Genomic DNA, 20625 nt, shown 5'->3' with positions numbered 1-20625 from the left:
GGTTGTATCCAACGAAGTTCTACTCAGAGTAGATATACTGAAATTACTGTATCTAAATTAGCATGCCCATCCATTTCCATGGGTCTACTCTGAGTAAAATTAATGTTGGCTTCCACCTCTAGGCTGCAATACAACTTCCCCATCTTATGTTCACCTCTGCAGGCTCAACTAGCCTTCCACCATTGCAGACCTCCCTCTTTCCCTCACCAAATGTTCAGGCAGGTGGAAACCTCACCAATGGGGAAATCAAATTGACTTCACGCATGTTTTGACAGGCTGGATGGTGATGCTGTCAACAAAGTAGAGAGGAATCAAAGAGAGGAAGGCTTGGAAGGGAAGATAAGCAGCTCCATCATATATACATTGAGTTTGAGATGGCAATGACGAGACATCCTATTACAATATCAGACAGGCGGACTAGAGGACGGTTCTTTCTTCATTACCTTTACTGAGGAAGAAAGATGAAGGGATCCTCCAGATGACCTGTTTATTGAGCCTCCAGCCTCATTTGCTTGCTCAAAGCTTATGTGGAGGTTAAACACTGTCTTTCTTGAGCATTCATTCTGATTTGTTTGCAGAGAAGCAATAAGAATTCATGCTGATTTGCTTTCATGATGTTTATGTATCTTCCTGTTAATCCAGCATCTCTCAAACTGTGTTCTATGGAACCCTGGGGCTCCACAAAGTAGTCCAAGTGGTTCCACAATGAAAAAAGTTTTAATGGCAGACAAGCACACACAATGTCTAATTTCCATTGAGCTGCAGCCATGGAGATGAAATGGAAATACTCAAGCAATTGTCCTGGAAGTGCCTTCCCCTTCTTTCCTTCCATTGCCATATTTTCCAAGAATTAAATCAGGAGCAACCGGCAGGCTAGTGTGTGCAGGGCAGTGCTGCTTCCCTGGCTTTTCAATACTATACATTGCTGCTAGTTGTCAAGAGCAGTGGAGAGCTGAGCAAAGTGTGGATTCATCAGCCAAACCAATCATATGCTCTTACACTGTTACGTGGAGGCAACCATATAGGTGCAATGGCACAATGCAAGCCCTTTTGAATGCTCATTTACCAGGAATGTGGGACTAGGTGGCGCTGTGGGTTAAAGCCTCAGCGCCTAGGACTTGCCGATCAAAAGGTCGGCGGTTCGAATCCCTGCAGCGGGGTGCGCTCCCGCTGCTCAGTCCCAGCGCCTGCCAACCTAGCAGTTCGAAAGCACCTCCGGGTGCAAGTAGATAAATAGGGACCGCTTACCAGCGGGAAGGTAAACGGCGTTTCCGTGTGCGGCTCTGGCTCGCCAGAGCAGCGATGTCACGCTGGCCACGTGACCTGGAAGTGTCTCCGGACAGCGCTGGCCCCTGGCCTCTTAAGTGAGATGGGCGCACAACCCCAGAGTCTGTCAAGACTGGCCCGTACGGGCAGGGGTACCTTTACCTTTTACCTTTACCAGGAATGGTCCCCACCCTGACATAATCCATTACTCCAAGGGCTGGAAGAGAAGACAGCCATTGTTTACCAATGTGGATGTAGCTATGATTGGACCTGAAGGCAGCAAGTCCATCTCTCCCTTATGCAAAGTTCCCATGAAGAACTTTGTAAAATAAAACAGGATGCCTGAAATATTAGGTTGTTGATCACCTGCACTAAAAATAATATCTGTACATGAAAAAAAATGGGGACATCACGGCCTGTTCATATTATCACTTTCTGCAGGAGATTGTTTTTTGGTTTTTTAAACCAACCCTAAAGTTGGAACCGGTCTTCAGACACAGCTTCGCTGTGAGATTTGGAATTTAAAGTGCTAAAGGGAAACGCCAAAGGTCAGGCCCTTCCCCAGATTGATGCTGGATGGAGGAAGTATTTCTACAACCCTCTGGGAAGCAAAATCAACAGGCTCCATCTGGCTGCATTATTTATTTCAATCTGCGCCACAATAAAATGCTATTCCCCCCCCCCCCCGTCTATTTGGTAAGCAAACATTTCTCAGACAAATGCGGAGATAATTTATTTGCTGACAAATTCGAATAATTTAAAGACACTCCTCGGATTGCTGAATTTCACCTGCCTCTGCAAAAAGAATGCTCTTAAAATATTCTCGCTTAATGCTATGTTATCATTAAGATGAAGTGATCAGCAGCTTGCAGCAACTGGTAATGGAGCCAGTGAGTTGCTCTGCAGCACCAGGGATTTCCAGAAGATGATAGCACCAGTGTATTTCTTAATGAACGAGTTTCCCAATTTATGTACATGAAGACATAATGCACATATCGGTGTAAGCACATAACTCAAAAACTGGTGCTGCTATCATTATGAGGAAAGAGGGAAAGCAGAAAGAGACTGATGATCTGAGGTTTATGTTTCAGATCTATGCTGTGAACAACTTTAAAACTGGAGAGGAAGCATTTAGGTATGAAACATAAGAGGAGGATAAAAAGGAGAGTGAAGGATATACATGCACAGGCTACAGGGAAATGATAGGTTAGAACCAAGGCCAGATTAAGGTGGTTTTGGCCCCTGGTACAGTTCCCAAAATGGGAAGGGCAGGGCCTGCCCACGCATGAGGTGAACTGAAGCAGCAGCTTTAGGTGGCATAATCCCACAGGGTGCCCTCCTGCTGAGCCTCATTACTGGGATGGCACAGTGGTGGTTTCCAGTGAGATCCCACTGGAAGCCACACCCATGTGACTCCAGTAAGCAAGGGGTGGGTAGCAACAACTTCCCATTTCACCTCAGGCAGCAAAATAGGATGGGCATCCCTTGAGGAGAGAAGAGGGGCTTCCCCCCCCCCAAAAAAAAAGAATGCAGGAAATAAGGTCCAATAAAATACATCTTGGGGTATCTTAAAAACTAACCAATTTATTATTGCATAAACTCTTGTGGACTACAGAAAATACTTTGAACATTTGCAATTTCACAACTCTCAGCAAAACACAAACAAGGAGTTTGGAATAGGTAAATCTATGCCAGCTGATGTCCCTCATTCTGGCTCAGCTGGAGATATGCCAGTGTAAGTCCTCCATTCTGACTCAGCCTGGACTCTGCCAATTCGCTGGGCTGAGGCCAGGGCAAGTCCTGGGAAAGAGGCATTCTATGGGGAATGGTAGGAACATTGCCACAATGGAGCAGGGGGAGACTTAAAGGTAAAGGTAAAGGTACCCCTGCCCGTACGGGCCAGTCTTGACAGACTCTGGGGTTGTGCGCCCATCTCACTTAAGAGGCCAGGGGCCAGCGCTGTCCGGAGACACTTCCGGGTCATGTGGCCAGCGTGACATCGCTGCTCTGGCGAGCCAGAGCCGCACACGGAAACACCGTTTACCTTCCCGCTGGTAAGCGGTCCCTATTTATCTACTTGCACCCGGAGGTGCTTTCGAACTGCTAGGTTGGCAGGCGCTGGGACCGAGCAGCGGGAGCGCACCCCGCCGCAGGGATTCGAACCGCCGACCTTTTGATCGGCAAGTCCTAGGCGCTGAGGCTTTTGGTGTAAGTCAAACTATTTTAAAGGCTTCCTCTCAACCCCCATGACAGGCTCAGATCGGCTTAGTCAGCAGTTGCACTTAGGTTTTGTCCTTAGGTGCAGTACTACAAAAGCACATAAGTTAGGCATGAGTTCTCACAGGTCCAGAGCAAAACAGAGTAAAGACAGTGAGTTGAATACTAGATAGACAGACGAATGGAATATGAGCTAAATACAGCTCTGCTTTTATTCAATGTTCTATATGCACCCATCAGCTTCATGGCTGATCTGCAAGGCCCTGATCCTTAACTGTGCAGTCTTGACAGTCACAAAGACATGTGCTCCGACCTCTCAGCAGTCTTTTCAAATGTGCAAATGGTGACGCATAGCAGAAGGCAAAGAGAGCGAGAGAGAGAGAGAGATAGTCCCCATCTTCTCTTTTTGCCTGTCTCTGAAAGGAAGTAAGAAGCACACAATTTCCCTCTCTCAATGCCTGTAAGTAATAGGCCATTTTCCTGAGTTTGACGTTGGACTCCACGTCTGATTTCACTCCTGAAAAAACAACATCCTTCACAGTAGCCTAGGAATGAGCCGTCACTAACCAGGCAGGTTATATGAGGACATGGAAAGTTGCAGCCATCTTGCTGGAAGTTTGGGGTGGGTGGGGAAGAAGCTCTGCTGAACTACAAATAAATACCCATCACTTTCAGCATTTTATTGGCAGACATGAGCATCTGAGTAACAACACTCAAATTGTTCTTCTCAGCTACACAGAACCTTCTAAGCTCCATCAAGTTGCAGCCATGTACTGAATTCTCCTTCTTCAGGACTTGAGTCACTCTCCTTTTAGGAATCTCATGGTCTTCTGGCCTTATTCTTTACAAATTTTCCCACTTCCTTATATCCATGTGTAGCTATACTTGCCAGTTTCGTGCCTCTGACAAAGTGGGCTCAAGTCCACATGAGTTTATGCCACAATAAATGTATGAGAATTTAAGATGGCACAGCAGCCTTGCTGTTTTGGCTACAACAGGCTATCATGGCTACTCTTGACGGTAGGCTTCCCTTTGAGGCTAGTGCTCCAAAGAAGCTTGTTTCAAATTGTTGGCACCACAATGCCTTTTTAAATATCAGACATGGACTTGGAACTAACTTGAAGTTCATCACACAGAGAGCCAATTCCTCTGTCATGTTTAATGCTCAGGAGATGACAACTTGAAAGGGGCCTTGTGAGCGTGTACATGGAAAAGCAGCAAATGAATGTATTATCTGTATCTTTTCCAAGGACAATCTCCAGGTTTTGTTGTTTCCTTTCTAGTCACTGAATTGGCAGCAGCTTCCACAATCAAATTCCAAGCATAATTATTTAAGCTTCCTTAATTGTGGAAGGTGAGGTCATTATGCATAATCCTCAATGGGCCTTGGGAAACATGCATATCTTGAATGAATGTTGTATACACACTGCTTACTACTGAATCAGAACAAACAGCAACCTGGTTTTCTGAGGATTGCCATTTGTTCCGATTCAGCGGTAAACAACAGGTTTTCCCGGGGAGAGTGGTGGGACAAACAAAAAACAAAAAAAAGCACCCTACTCGGACCTGGACTTGGAAAACACAGGTCTGTGCCTGGAAAGCACAATGCTAAAGGAAGTCTGGATGAGCCCCTAGACTTGCATTCCATGTCAAAAATTATACTGCACCAGAAAGCACCAACCCTCTTTATTTCTATGATCATTGTTATATATTTGAATCAGAATCATTTTTCTAGATGTGCTGTAAATTTCTCAGAGTCCCTGGAAATTTTAACAGATGCCTGCCTCTATGGGCCATTTTGAGGCATCAAGAAATCAAATTAGGATAAACAGAAAGCAACACCTGTCCAGGAGTGTCTGTTTGGAAGCACATGACTTGCATCCATGAAACACAGGATTTTGCTGCTGCCTGCTCAAAAGACTTTTATATATATTTGGAGACTGTCTTATATTTTCTTCCTTTGTCACATTTGCTTTCTCTCATCTCACCTTACCCTTGAACCTGCAAACCATTCTGGGATGCTGGCATCATGGAAGAGGAAGAGGGGGCACTAAGGAGCATCTCCCCCTACTCTGCTGAAAGACCAGCAACTTTTGTATCCTCCTCTCCTTGAAATATTTCCATTTCAGCTGGTCATTACAAGACTATATAACTTTTTTTAAAAAAGCTTTTCTTTTTCCACCTCTCTCTCAAACCCTTTCCCCCTTTTCTATCATGCCTTTTAGATTGTAAGGCTGAGGGCAGGAATGGTTTTATCACTGGTATTTGTAAGTCCCTCTGGGAAGACCCCCATTCCCACAAATATTTTTGTTGAAGTGCAGGATAAAAATGCTTTAACTAAATAAGAAATAACAAGAGAACCCAATAATGTCCAAATAAATTGCTTAGTCACCCACAAGCTTGCTGCATGGCAAATGACGTGGTGATGCTGCAACAGGTAACGGTGGTTTGGTTCCGTGGCACATCAGCCCAATGATGGAACAGGGATTCTAACAGCAGGCAGGAGGCAACCTACAGCCCCACCACGTCTCTGCCTGAAAGCCCAGACACCTTTATCTGTCTTTGCCCAGCGGGAGGCAAGCAGTAAATCTCTCCCATCTTTCAGTAAACATATCACCTCAACCACATGGCTGTCAAGAAGACAGATTCCCTGTGTGCCTTGTTTACTACTCTAATCCCTCCCAGTCAGTTTTAGTTGGAAATAGCAAAAAATACAGATGACCACATAATGACAGCAAAAATGGACCAGGGGCCGACACACACAGAAACAACCCCACGCCCTTGTAATTTATAGTCATTACAAGACAGGAAAAGACAGCGAAAGGGAAACACTTTTGCAGTATTGTAACAAAGCTCCGTGGTCCTGACCTGTGCAAGTTCATACTTACTCAGCTATTGGAGATTTGCCTTCTATAGCCCCAGAACTATCACCCATGAGAAGTTACAGGGTTCCTTGCATCCAGCAGAACCACTAGTGTTGATGCCTTCCTTGGGCTTCCTGGGCCAGATGGCTGGGTGCACAAACCACCTTTCTAAATTTTGCACAATGCCCCAGGGCCACAATACTCATGGGCATTGTGGGACATGGCAGGACAAAGCTATCCAGTACTATTGAGAGATAGCCATGCACACAGGGCCAGGCAGCTGCGACTTGCCATTTATGACATAACTGGCTGGGGCTGATGAGAGCTGTAGTCCAACATGAAATTGGACACCAAACTGGAGAAGGCTGATGCAGAGCTTTTGGCAAATTACTGGAAATGCTGTGAGGTCAATTGCTAAGTTGGACTGATACCTCCCTTGCAATGTCTTTTTGAGTCATGTAAAGGGGAAAGTGCAAAGGATGTGCTTGGTGCTTTTAACCTCTGCACTCTTGTGGGCTCAAAAGTGAGCAAATCCACTGCAGTGCACTGCCCGAGAACAAGATGCCTCCACCACAATTGCAGCTCCACACATTATTTCCAGCTGACATGAAAGTGTAGATTCTGTGACTTAGAAGAACACAGGGTCTCAAAGCACAGAAACATAAGTAATGATTTTACATGCTTACATGAGCGGGCAGTGGATTTGTGAGTATTATTTGGAGAGGTGAAGCTAGTCCTGTTCAGTGCATGACCAATGTGAATAGTAGCAGGGAAGACTGGATACCCAGGGTGAATGGAGAGGGGTTCATTTCTACTCCCACCCTCTCTGATCTTAATAAAACTGTGCCTCTGATGTGAAATGACAGAAGCCCTGGTGCTGGGCACCTCTTGCCTGAAGCACCAATTAAAATATTTCACTCCATAAAAATATATAGCCTCATGCACAATACAGTGCAAAATTGTTGTTAAAGGGAGAAGGGAAAAACCCCCAGAGAAACTGGCTGCCATGTAAATGATACAAAGTCTTCAAGCCAGGAGTACAGAAAGTGACTGGGACCTCTCCTTTATCTGTGCGTTGTCACATCCACTCACCCTCCTCACCAGACACTGTGCCTCTGTGGAATTCATGGGTGCCACAGTCGCTCAGAGGAGAGTACAGAAAGAAGAACAGGGACAGAGCAACATACCTAGACCCAGAACCGTTGCCCCTGCTTCTTCGTCTCTTTTTCTCTTGCTCAGGGTATGTTCAGATGATGCTGTCACTACTTAGCAGTCTGCCCTGCATTGCTTCTAACTGCGTGGAGAAGAAGACTTCAGGCCCAGAAGCTATGAGCCTTGTAACACTTCTTTCTTTGTCCTCCATGCCCATGTTCCTGTTTCCCCTACGCAAGTGGTACTGCAACACAATGTTGCACTATGGAGTGCCTCTGTTGCAATGTGGAGGGCTTCTGTTCAGGGTTCCATCCACCGAGCCATGCCTTTCCCCAGGATACTCCATTACATTACTCCCCATCCCACTGCCTTTTTTCTGGTCTAACTCCCCCTCACCCCCCCAAAGGAAAAACCAATCAGTGTGCTGGAGCAATTGAGCATTTTCAGTCTTCATTAGACTGGTTTGAAAACACTGAGTTTGTTTCAGCAGTTTGCTGGCACTTCTGCAGACCTTGAGGTTCCCCAAAGTCTACAGATATCTTGTTCTTCTGTGTAGATAGGGCTATTTTGACGACATAAAAGATTGGCACTTGGATACTCTGTTTGTGATTAAGATACTGGGTGAATAGTCTGCACAACAGAACCGCACAGATAGGATTCTGTTGTACAAGCAGAAACTTGCATACACAGATTTAAGAGATTTAAAAGAATACCAAGGTAGTGGTGAGAGTATGGGACAGAAGCTGGGATGGAAGGATTCAACCGGAGGGCAGCCAGCCAGATATGTAACAGAAAGAATATGTTTGTATTCAGCACTTATGAACAGAAGACTCAAAATGATAGCAGACTCTAAGAAAGATGCATCCATGCCTTCATAATAAACTAGTACTAATCCCTTTATTCTGTCTATCTATTTAATTGGCAATTTTCATCCTGCCCTTGGTTCAGTGCAATCAATGCTGTTTCCGTTCCACTTCAGATCAGCTTCCACTAAAGCCTATATGGTTTGTCTCACTATCCTCTATGGCCAAAAAATAGTCAATTAATTTCAATGCATTTGGGTGGAAGGGAAACAGCAAAAACAATGCAGTAAACAACGTAATTATACCACTGTGTACTGGAAAAAAAATTATAGTAAATACTGCTTATATTTGCTTGAGTGATTTCTGTTCCTGATCTCTGATGGACATTGCAGGAATTTCTGCTCCCATTTCCAATAGGATTCTCTGACATCTCTAATATGAGCACCAACAAAAGAAAAAAGTATGGACTGTAGAGCAAAGCTCAACTTCTATGACTCTCATGTCTTTTGGTCTAGCTCTAGTGGATGGGGAAAAGGCAGTGTGGTGTGGTGGTTAGTTTGTCAGACCAGGACCTGGGAGTCCAGAGTTCAAATCCCCATGTGGTCATGCAGCATACTATGTAACTATAGCCTGGGTATCTCAGCTGGTTAGAGCATGGTGTTGATAACACCAAGGTTACAGGTTCGATTCCCATATGGGACAGCTGTGTATTCCTGCATTGCAGGGGTTGGACTAGATGATCCTCAGGGTTTCTTCCCACTCTACAGTTCTATGACCTTGGGTCAGTCACTGCCTCTCAGCCTAATCTACCTCACAGGGTTGTTGTGGGAGAGAACCATGTATGCCACCTTGATCTCACTGGATAAAAAGGTAGTATTTGAACATGATGAATGGATGGATGGATGCTCCATTGTGCATCTTGACAATACAGGCACATAGGAAGTGGCCTTATACCAACCAAGCCAGACCACTGGGTCCATCTAGCATAGTACTGCCCACACCAAGAGACAACAGCTCTCTCAATTTTCAGACAGGGAACATTCCCAGCCCTACCTCAAGATGCCAGAGACTCAATCCAGGACCTTCTGTTTACTAAGCAGATGCAATACTACTGAGCTACAACCATTCAAGGGAATTTAAGCATGTACCTGTGACACCATTCTTGGTGTGCTCAAACACACACACACACACACAGTTACAGGTAGGTAGTTGTGTTAGTCTGCCGTAGTTGAAACAAAATAAAAAAAATCCTTCCAGTAGCACCTTAAAAGGTAAAGGTAAAGGTACCCCTGCCCGTACGGGCCAGTCTTGACAGACTCTGGGGTTGTGCGCCCATCTCACTCAAGAGGCCAGGGGCCAGCGCTGTCCGGAGACACTTCCGAGTCACGTGGCCAGTGTGACATCGCTGCTCTGGCGAGCCAGAGCCACACACGGAAACGCCGTTTACCTTCCCGCTGGTAAGCGGTCCCTATTTATCTACTTGCACCCGGAGGTGCTTTCGAACTGCTAGGTTGGCAGGCGCTGGGACCGAGCAGCGGGAGCGCACCCCGCCGCAGGGATTCGAACCGCCGACCTTTCAATCGGCAAGTCCTAGGCGCTGAGGCTTTAACCCACAGCGCCACCTGCGTCCCATCCAACTAAGTTTGTTATTGGTATGAGCTTTCGTGTGCATGCACAGTTCTTCAGATCCATTGAAACAGAAGTCACCAGACCCTTACATATGGTGAGATGGTGGGGAGGGGTATTACTCAGAAGGGTGGTGGAAATGGGTGATTGGCCATTTACCAAACTTAAAACCATGGAGAGACCTGGTCTGAAGAGACACATTGGATTCTTATCTCATTATACAGGATAATTTTTAGCCATCTCACCCCTTGCTTTTTCCTGTAAGACCAATTGCAGTTTTTAACAGTCGTCAACAGGTTTACCACACCTATCAGCCAATCACCCATTCCCACCACCCTTCTGAGTAATACCCCTCCCCACCCTCTCACCATATATAAGGGTCTGGTGACTTCTGTTTCAGTGTATCTGAAGAAGTGTGCATGCACACAAAAGCTCATACCAATAACAAACATAGTTGGTCTCTAAGGTGCTACTGAAAGAAATTTTTAAAATTTTGTTAAGAGAGAGAGAGAGAGAGAGAGAGAGAGAGAGAGAGAGAGAGAGAGAGCTACATGCCTTCTATTCCTATTGTTGCTTTTATGCAGATCCAGCATACTGAACATGCCAACATTCCCAGCTGAGGGCAAAGCACTAAACACAGAGTTGGTACCAAGCAGAGGGAGCTGGAGAGCTTCCCAACTGTCACTTCCTGTTTCAGAGAAGAATCAAAGGCAGCAACATGGCAATAAGGATAGAAAGTGGGCTGATCTGAGAGGCTGTAAGAGGAAACCAAATGAAAGATTTCTAAATCAGCCCCAAGTAATATGAATGCCTTGAATATTTTATATAATCACTGAATGGGGGCTGGGGAAACATTGCCATGGCACAGGATCCCTACCCAGCATACAGCTCTATAACCTGCCGAAATGGATTTTCAAACAAATCATTTTTAAATGTGTGTTCTCAGGGGAGAAGAAAAAGGGGCGGAGGGGGGGAGAGAGAATACAGAGGGAAGAGTTACTGAGATAGATACGACTGATGCCGAGATGGGGTAATGGAAATTTACGAGCAAACGAGGGAAGAATTAGTGTGGCGTGGAGAAGGGACGGATGGTAAATAATTCAACAGGAAATGAATGTGTGGTTTGGAGGTGCATGTGGAGAGACAGCAAGGCTAAGGAGAGCGGCACCCAAGGGGCCTTCGGAATGTGCCCAGTGGCTCATGAGATAAATGTGGGGTTGGCATTATTTAATGATCACAAAGAAGGCAAGGCATTTAGCTGCCTCGTTTGCTCATTTCTGTCACACCCCTTCAGGGCTTTCAGCACCCACTTTTGATTCCTGAGTCACGGCTCCTGGGCTTATATGCCAAAGAGGCATAATCCCCCTCAAACGTGCTTCTGTTCCACCATCCCTGATGTCAAACAGTTCTGCCAATGCACATGATCTATAGCTCTGCCATTGTGCTAAACAAGACCCACATACAGGGCAGAATGAGGTGACTGCTTCAGACGGCAGGTGCCAGGATACAGGGGTGGCAGCCCCCAGCCATTCCTCCTGAACCTTCTGGCTGTAGCCTTCTGCGCAAAGCTCTATGTGCCATGGAGACTGTCCTGCACCCTCAAAGTTTCCCTGTGGCTCTCAGGTGTGGTGCAGGACATAGGGACATAGGAAGCTGCCTTCTACTGACTCTATCTAGCTCAGTATTGTCTACACTGATTGGCAGCAGCTGCCTTGGGTTTCAAACAGGAAGTCTTTCCCAGTCCTACTTGGAGATGTCAGGGATCGAACCAGAGACCTTCTGCATGCAAAACAGATGCTCTGCTGTTGAGCCATGGCCTTTACAGTGCACAGTATGACTGCTAGTTTTAAAGGAGGATTTAGCTGCCACTTCAGTCAGGTTCTGCGTGTGAAATTCTGGGGTGCCATCTTGTCCTTTGCCTGAGGCAGCAAAATGTTTTGAGTTGGCCCTGCCCACACAGCCACGTCAATCTTCTTCTGAGACAATCCTTTTCTTCCTCTCCTCCTTCCTCTCCCACTGACGCACAGCAAGTCTGCCTCCCCCAGAACATCCCTGACTACTGCAGACCCTGCCACTTTCCCGACACTGAAAAAACAATATCAGTAAAGGATAGCAATAATGATATAGTGCTTTCAGATGTCCAATGAAAGTTCAGAGATCTGTAGCGATCGCTTGCAGAGCACTTTGGGAAATTAGGCCGAGGACCACATAAAATTAGGTTGAAAATCCTCACATGGATTTAGGAGCCATAGGATGACTCCCCTTGTTTTATAGCAGAGCTGTAAGGTGGTTCAGAGAGGGGACGCGAGTGACGGCGTGGGTAAAACCTCAGCGCCTAGGACTTGCGATTGCATGGTCGGCGGTTCGAATCCTCGTGGCGGGGTGCGCTCCCGTTGCTCGGTCCCAGCGCCTGCCAACCTAGCAGTTCGAAAGCACCCCCGGGTGCAAGTAGATAAATAAAGACCGCTTACTAGCGGGAAGGTAAACGGTGTTTCCGTGTGTGCTGCGCTGGCTCGCCAGAGCAGCTTTGTCATGCTGGCCACGTGACCCGGAAGTGTCTGCGGACAGCGCTGGCTCCCGGCCTCTAGACTGAGATGAGCGCACAACCCTAGAGTCTGTCAAGACTGGCCCATACGGGCAGGGGTACCTTTACCTTTTAAGGTGGTTCAGTACCTTTTAAGGTGGTTCAGTCACTATGACTCAGTCACTATGGTATACCGGTTCTGAGTGTTTCCACCCTGATCCCCATCTCAGTGCACCATCATTCCAGTCAACTTTGCTCCAGACAAGGCTGGATTTAGGTTTGATGAGGCCCTAAGATACTGAAGGTAATGGGGCCCTTTATATGTCCAGCTGTCCTTTGTCAACAACAAATTGTCACTGTTTTTTGTGTTGAATATATGCTATATGGTAATTTATGGACCTAATAGGTATCTAAAGCCATTTGCACATCGTTGCCATGCAACCAGTCCATGCAGAATGTAGGCACCCTATATATAGAAATGAGCAAACCAGTGATATTTTAGGGAGCAGGTTAGCAGGTGGGGCCCATTACTTACATCATAGGAGCCTACACAACACAAAACACTGTTGCTGTATGTAGGTTTTATTTTATTTGGTTTTCATCTTATATTTTGGAAATGTACATCCAGGATTTTTTTCCCTTTAAATTTTTTTGGGGGGCCCAAGAGAGTGGGGCCCTAAGCTATAGCCTGTTTAGCTTATATGTAAATCCGGCACTGGCTCCAGCTCATTCCCACATCTCTAGAAATTTACATCAAGATTGATCTCTCTTTCACTTCATGGCACTAGACGTCATGGATGATCTGATAGTGTGTTCTCTTGTTACAAGCTTAGGAATAGGATTTGGTAACAACATCCTAGCCTGGTTCATCTACACACACCCTCCACGCCCCTCCCATCTGCCCATAGCATCTTACTTGTGCACTTCTTGAAGGCACTGCCTTTCTTGAGAGCATGGCGGCTCAGCTTGCAGTGGAAGTTGTCCTCCCAAAATTCAGCAAACCAAATGTTACGACGGTTATTGTCCAGGGTCCTGCTGGAGAAATAGCGATCAAAACCTAAGAGGAAAAAGAAGAGAGAGGTGATAGAAGGATGAGGAAGGTCTTGCAATCAAAACATATGAGAACTGGTGCAGCTGTAAAAGGAAGTCTGCCACTTTCAGTGTCTACAAAGGTGAAATGGGCGTTTAAGCTATTGAAATCAAGTGTTCGGAAATGAATAGATAAGGAAAGGGTGAATATTTGTTGTGGAATAAGTGCGCTTCATGCTTGCAAATTTTGGTGGCGTCAAAATGCCAGTCTGTTTTTTCCTCCTCATTTAATATGGATTTTCCCTGTATTTAATCTGGTAAATTAAATAAAACCTGTTGCCAACAAACCATTTATGATAACTCGTTGAGCGGCTGCAATATTGAGTCTCCATCTGGAAGTACCCACAGAGATTCAAGGTACTGATGGTCAAAGTGGTTTATTTCCTGTTCACCTGCATGTGCTCATTCATAAGTCCATGCTGCCCTATTTCTGCAGTAATTTGTGAATCTTTAATTTAGAAAACCACATGAAAAATTCATATTTAAATTCACATTTTCTCATAAAATATTCATTTCTAAATATATTTTCTTTCAAAGTACACATTTCTAAATGTATTTTTGCCAAACTATGTGTTTTATGGACATTTTGGTATTTTTTTAAAAACCAAGAGCTGCATTGCAAAATTCAGAAAAGTAATGATGCTCCAATCTACACATCAGTCCAGGAGGTGGGGATCAAGTCTGTTTATATTGGAATGCACAAAGAACAACTTCTTCGAACACTGAGGACCTTTATAATCCTTCAGATGAATATCCAGTCCAATGATGCACAGGTTGAATGCTCAATTCAAGATATAGATATATATATCTGGAGAGGGCAGTGATTCTGAGTCACAGCTCCAATGCTCAAAGCAGGATTCTCACTGTTTCAATGCCATCACATTTTTATAACCAGGTAAGCCCCTGTTTGGGCATTTCCCCCACTACTTATAATTACCATCATGAAAAGGGGTTAGCAAAGAAAAAGTCCATTGACCCTGTGACAGACACCCTCACTTAAGCACCTTCTGAGAGTTCTCACTCCTGGGTTAGACTCTTGGACTAGCATTGGGGACACTCAGGTTCAAATCTCCACTTGGCCATGATCCCAGCCAGTCACAAACACTTAGCCTAATCCACCCCATAGGGTCATTCTGAAAACAAATGGGAAGGGGGACCATATATGCTGCCTTGAACTTGGGGGGGGGGGCAGAGCTGGGATATAAATGTCATAATAATATAATATTATATATACCCCCAGTGTAAATGATGATGATGATGATGATGATAGTTTTATTTATACCCTGCCCATCTGGCTGGGTTTCCCCAGCAATGCTGGGTGGCTTCCAACAGAACACTAAAAACAGAATAAAACGTCAAACATTAAAATCTTTCATTTTTTAAAAAAATGCAAAATTACTTAACCAAGAAAGAAACTGGGAGGGGAACAGACCTGCACAAATGAGAAATCAAGCAGAAAAGCAGAAGTGTTAACTTACAGTACCCTAAGCTGAAATTGGTATTCGTTTAAAAGGCAAGTTAGTCGCTTATAGCAATTGTTAAAGCAATTGTCCATTAGCTCCTCCACCAGCTTTGATTTTAAACCAAAACAAACAAGTTGAGGTTTCTGCACATGAGTTTCACAGCCTCAAGTCAAGCAAAGACTAACAGGCAGCCTGGAAAACACCTCTTTTTAAGGGAAAACAAGTGTGCGTGTGATGGGTGTGCCCCGATCCTGTCACTCTTGAAAACTGTTCTGCTCTGAGCCAATCTCCTGCAAGTTCCCACGATAGTAAAGTCTTAATTAACCATGCATATTTTAGTCACGCAGAACACAAACCTAATTTCCTTGGCATAAGTGGATGTCAGAGGGGGGTAAGGAAGAGACAGGAAAAATGGCGGCTTTGTATCTCTCTCCCTGGGGTTCCATCTGGCGTAGCCTTATTAATTGAATGGATCCTTTAATAGGCTTGGGGCACTTGACAGCTCTTTCCTTTCTAATGAATGACACCTCTACAAATGAAACTTTGGCCGTGAGCTAAATGTGGATGCACTTTGGTCAAGTATACGAAAAACTGTGCTAATAACTAGCTGAGAACTCAATAATAGGGTAGCTTGTGAGTGTGCGCAAACCTCACAGGACACTCTTGCAATCTCTGGCTCTAACCTTCTGCCCCACCACCACGACCCACTCTGGATTCAGTGGTCTCAGTCAAAGATTTGTTGCCACACCTTTGGGTGCCAGCGGTTTACCTCAGGGGTAGGGAACCTCAGGCCTAGAGGCTGAATTCAGCTCTCCAGGCCTCTCTACCTGGCCCTCAGAATTCTCCCAAGACTGTATCCCACACTCAGGCTGCTTCATACCCCAAGTGTTTCTCCCTGACTGGAATGTGTCCTTGGGGACATTTGGAGGCAGCAATGCTTCTGAATACCAATTGGTGGAAACCACAGAAGAGGTTGCTGGTTTCCCACAGACATCTGGTCGGTCACTGTGAGAACAGGTTGCTGGGCTAGGTGGGCCATTGCCTGATGCAGCAGGTGGTTCTTATAATCTTAACTCCAATAATGGTTTTTGGTTTTCTAGATAAATGACAGAGAGGGCTGTGAGAGTGTGTACAGCAACCAGTCTCCTAGACTAGTCTACTGGACATTTGTGGTTCCACCGCCTTTTGCCTATGGTTCCACCCACCACTGACTCGTGGTGCTTGTAACACCCTTGTCCAGAAGGGAATACAGAAGGGAAAGGTCTCCCAGCCCCTGATATAACAGTGTTTGCAGGCCTTTTCCTGAAGCAGCTTACAGGATCTTTTGAATTGGTGGGATTTGCATTTTGAGTTCTGCGAGCAACCTGCATAAATTGATCAAAGAGTATTGTGACACCTGGAAGACTAAGAAATCTCTTGCCAAGATGCTGACAGACAAGGAAAGTCCAGAGGAGAGAATTAACTCTATTGTCAAAAATACGCTTACAAGTTAGGGAAAGGCATGTCCATCAGACCCATGCCTCTCAGCTGCTCCTAGATGTGCAACAAATGAGGCAGTTGCTGCAACAGAGAGGCCCTGACCCCAGCTTATGTATCTCCCCCATCTGAGCTGCACGTAAGCAGGCTAAGTCTCCACTTGCATATAACTTTTTGGTCCTCCCACTTCAATCCTATTCTGGTCCTGAGAGACAGTGGAGTAGGAGTGGTGCAACAGGAGGAGGAGGTGTGGCAGCTGTTGATTCTACATGAGCCTCACCTGTCTCTAGCTCCTCCTGCACTTATTATTCGCTCTTCAATCCTGTAGCTTCTTCTGCCTCTGCCTCCTGGTTGTTACAGGTTCCCCTGGATCACTGATCCCTTCTTCCAAGCCAATCTCTAACCTCGCTTCTCTGAGTGCTCATTGTCTATTCATCAGAATCCAGTCACCATTCCTCATTTTTCAGCCAGTCCCTGTCCAGCTTTTGTGGACTCAAGCTACTGGATCCCTTTCATCTTTTTAGGAAGACCATAGGCTTTCAAAGAACACCTTGCTGGTGCAGATCATGCCAATGGTGTCTGTGTATGTGCCAGTGAATGCATACGGTAAATCAAACTGATGCAAAACACTGCAAGTCTGGATTAATCTAGTGAGTTCCAGTAGCCAAAGCCCACACAAGGAAAGCAATGAGGCCTTCCCCCCACCCTCGCCTCCACTCGTGCCCTCCACTCTCAAATTGGCTCAGGTGGGGTGCAGGGATCAGGAGAACACCCAGAATAGCACACGGGGGGGATGGGGGAGTTGTTCCATCTAGCAAATTCATGCCAATGGAACTATTCCTCCCTCAGAAAAAAAAATATTATGCCTTTTTAAAAATATTCTTTTTCAAACTCATGAAGATGGTGAATTCCAGTCCTTGTCTGAAGAGTATTTGGCAAAATGCCCCCCCCCCAACTTCAGTATCTGTGGATTAGGGGCTCAACTATGGATCAAGTTTAAATATTGTTTAATAGTCTTTTAATTTGGCCCCTTCACTTTCCTGTCCTCTTTAGCCTGCCATTCCTTCATTGACCAATATGAACTTACAATAGAGTTTTACTGAATATTAAGCTAGCTGAAATTTCTTGTAGAATAATTTGTTGTTGTTGTTGTTGTTGTGTGTGTGTGTTTTAATGAGCCCCTCCTGGAGGAGTTTAGTGCTACCCTGGATATTATTCCCAGTTTTGCTACCCAGAAAAAGCATTGAGAATCTGAGGTCATTTTCACTTAGTACTCTAGATACACCCATTTTCTTGACAAGCAAAGAACATCTTTCTTCTTGGTGTATAGACAGTGGTTAGAAGCTGGCTGACATGAGAAGCAAAGAGGAAATACCTTGATCTGAAGAATTTCAGTAAGTTGTTAGGGCACTATGAAATGTATGTCAGGTACATCCATCTTTTACAAAAGTTAAAGGTAAAGGTACCCCTGCCTGTACGGGCCAGTCGTGACCGACTCTGGGGTTGCGCGCCCATCTCGCTTAAGAGGCCGGGAGCCAGCGCTGTCCGAAGACACTTCCGGGTCACATGGCCAGCGTGATGAAGCTGCTCTGGCGAGCCAGCACCAGCGCAGCACACAGAATCGCCGTTTACCTTCTCGCTATAAAGCAGTACCTATTTATCTACTTGCACTTAGGGGTGCTTTCGAACTGCTGGTTTAGGCCAAGGGTTACAGATTGGGTTATTTTGCATAGGAATTTTAAAAGATTTAATTCATCAACCACCCCTATTTGAAGCAACTTCATAATGGATAAGAGTTTACTGAGAACATATCCCATTTGACCCATTTGTTATAATGAGGTTCACATAGGAGAATTTATCTGTGGGTTGTGTCCATTGACAAATTCAGCATCAATGAAGATATCCAAGTGATATTTGAACTCCTTGCAGTAGAAGGAACTGACCTTTGAAGAAACTTCAAGGGGAAAATGCTCAAGGTGTTATAAAGGATACCCAGAAAAACATGACCATTTCTAAAGCATCAATATATACCCCAAACACCCAACTGAAGATTATCATTTTCAGTAGATGCATGCCATGACTGCTTTCAATTAAGCATGCATTACAAGGAAGAAGGAAAATGCAACTCCAAGTGAAGGAAACATTTAAAGAGACCTAGAAAAGTCCTTGCAATAATTAGTGGCAGGATAGGGCTGGGAAAGAGAAGGCAGACTGATGCTTAGTAATGGTTTGGGCATATTGGCCAAAGAGCTATGAGAAGCTCTCTCCTGAAATTGTGACCCATTTATCTAAGTGCTGGGATGGGAGCCTCACCCGCAGATCTAGCCCTGAGAGCATCCTGCAAAATTGAAAAGAGAAAATGCATATGCATGAAAAATGTATAGTGCCATTGGGACATTGAGGATCAAAGTTTTCAATAAACAGTTAATTTAAAGAAAGAAAGAAAGAAAGAAAGAAAGAAAGAAAGAAAGAAAGAAAGAAAGAAAGAAAAGGAATGCAACAAGGGGCATTCTATCCTGCTTTTCTTCCATTGCAGAACTCCAAGCACCATAGATGGTGTTCCCAGCTGTCACTCATCCAGACATTGAGCAGATTCAAACATGCTGAGCTTCAGCAGGTGGTTCCATTGTGTATGCAGGCATGCAGGCATATATGTATTTGAAAATGTATATACTGCCCATTACCAAAGGGCCACAGGATGGTATACTGCATAAAAACAACATAAGAGCCATACAGCACAAGAATGTAAAAAATATATATTTCAGCACTTCTAGTAATAAAATCAGCATTGTCAAACTAGTCTTAAATAAATACAATTTAAAAAAAATCTTTCCAGTAGCACCTTAGAGACCAACTAAGTTTGTTATTGGTATGAGCTTTCGTGTGCATGCACACTTCTTCAGATACACTGCATGCACACAAAAGCTCATACCAATAACAAACTTAGTTGGTCTCTAAGGTGCTACTGGAAGGAATTTTTGTTTTGTTTTGACTATGGCAGACCAACAACCTACCTGTAACTATAAATAAATACAATCACAGTCCCCATCATCTGAAAACCTGTAGGAAGAGGTGTGCCTTCACCTGTTTCCTAAAAGAAAGCAATGATGTGACTAGACACACTTCCATGGGGCCCTTCATTTTGCATGAGGATCACCAACTGGCCTCACTAAATGACCTTTTTCTTGGTCTCACCACCTTCACAGGTACTGAGAGAGGGCCTTCTCAGTGGCTGCTCCCAGATAGTGGAACTCCATTCCATGGGAAGCTAGGCTGGTCTCCTCCCTGCTATTGATTCACCAGCAGGCAACTATTTCTTTGTTTAGGACTTTGACCACTAACTGGCTGTTGCAGCAAAGTCTTCTAATCACAGGTGCTGTATATTTTCTTCTCCTCTTCTTGTGTCTTCAAATGGTTTCTAAGCTATTTGGATTCAGTGTTGCTTTTAATATGGTGTGTGTGTGTGTGTGTGTGTGTGTGTGTGTGTGTGTGTACTGATTGAAGGTTTGTTTGTTGTTGAGCTGAATCTGTTTTTAATGCATACCACCTTGGCCCCTGCAGGGGGAGGAAGATGGGATATAAACAATAAATAAATAAACAAATTCATGTGGACATTTGCGCTCTCAAAGCCTCACACATAGGCTTTCATGCAGCCAGGACACCATGCAATCAGGAGTTCTGATTGTATGAAAGCTGATCATGAATATGCTTTGACTGTGTGGATGTCCAGGTGATGGTGTCCATGGTGCACCTGATTCCAGAGATGGGACTAGCCAGGCAACACCATTCCTTGGGAAATGTATGGAGCACCCTTCAGATGATTAGCACACGACTGAGCTTCTAACAGGAGAAAACAACAACTGTACAGTTCACGCACAACAATGGCAAATGCCTTTCTGCACCAACCCTGAGAAGCAACCATCTGACATTGTTGAGCAAACTGCTAGACATACCTCTAACAGATGCCCTCTTGGGCAAGATGGTGACGGTTCCTTCAGCCACCTCTTCTAGATCTCTCACGGGGGCAATTTTGGAGCCCCAGCTGTCAGAGCCAATCCAGATGAAGTGTCCAGTCTGATTGGCCCTCTTTGCTGCCATCAACACATTCCTGAAGAGAAAAGAGAAAAGTACCAGTTCATAGAATC

The 20625-nt window shown here is 44.9% G+C and overlaps 1 protein-coding gene across 2 annotated transcripts in view; it reads right to left on the bottom strand.

Annotated features, from left to right (window-relative positions):
• The window catches only part of GRM4 (glutamate metabotropic receptor 4), a 287327-nt gene that overhangs the window by 69997 nt on the left and 196705 nt on the right, over window positions 1–20625 (bottom strand). For both annotated transcript variants that reach the window (XM_083744949.1, XM_083744950.1), the window contains exons 5-6: window positions 20434–20588; window positions 13369–13509 (exon numbers count right to left, since the gene is read on the bottom strand). In XM_083744949.1, coding sequence (XP_083601075.1) covers window positions 13369–13509; window positions 20434–20588 — 296 coding nt within the window. The remainder of the gene's footprint in view (window positions 1–13368; window positions 13510–20433; window positions 20589–20625) is intronic.

This window comes from Podarcis gaigeae, assembly GCF_964106915.1.
Source record: "Podarcis gaigeae genome assembly, chromosome: 6".
Classification (NCBI taxonomy): Eukaryota; Metazoa; Chordata; class Lepidosauria; order Squamata; family Lacertidae; genus Podarcis; species Podarcis gaigeae.
Note: the sequence above shows the minus strand (reverse complement) of the source record. Positions and strands in the feature narration are given on the sequence as shown.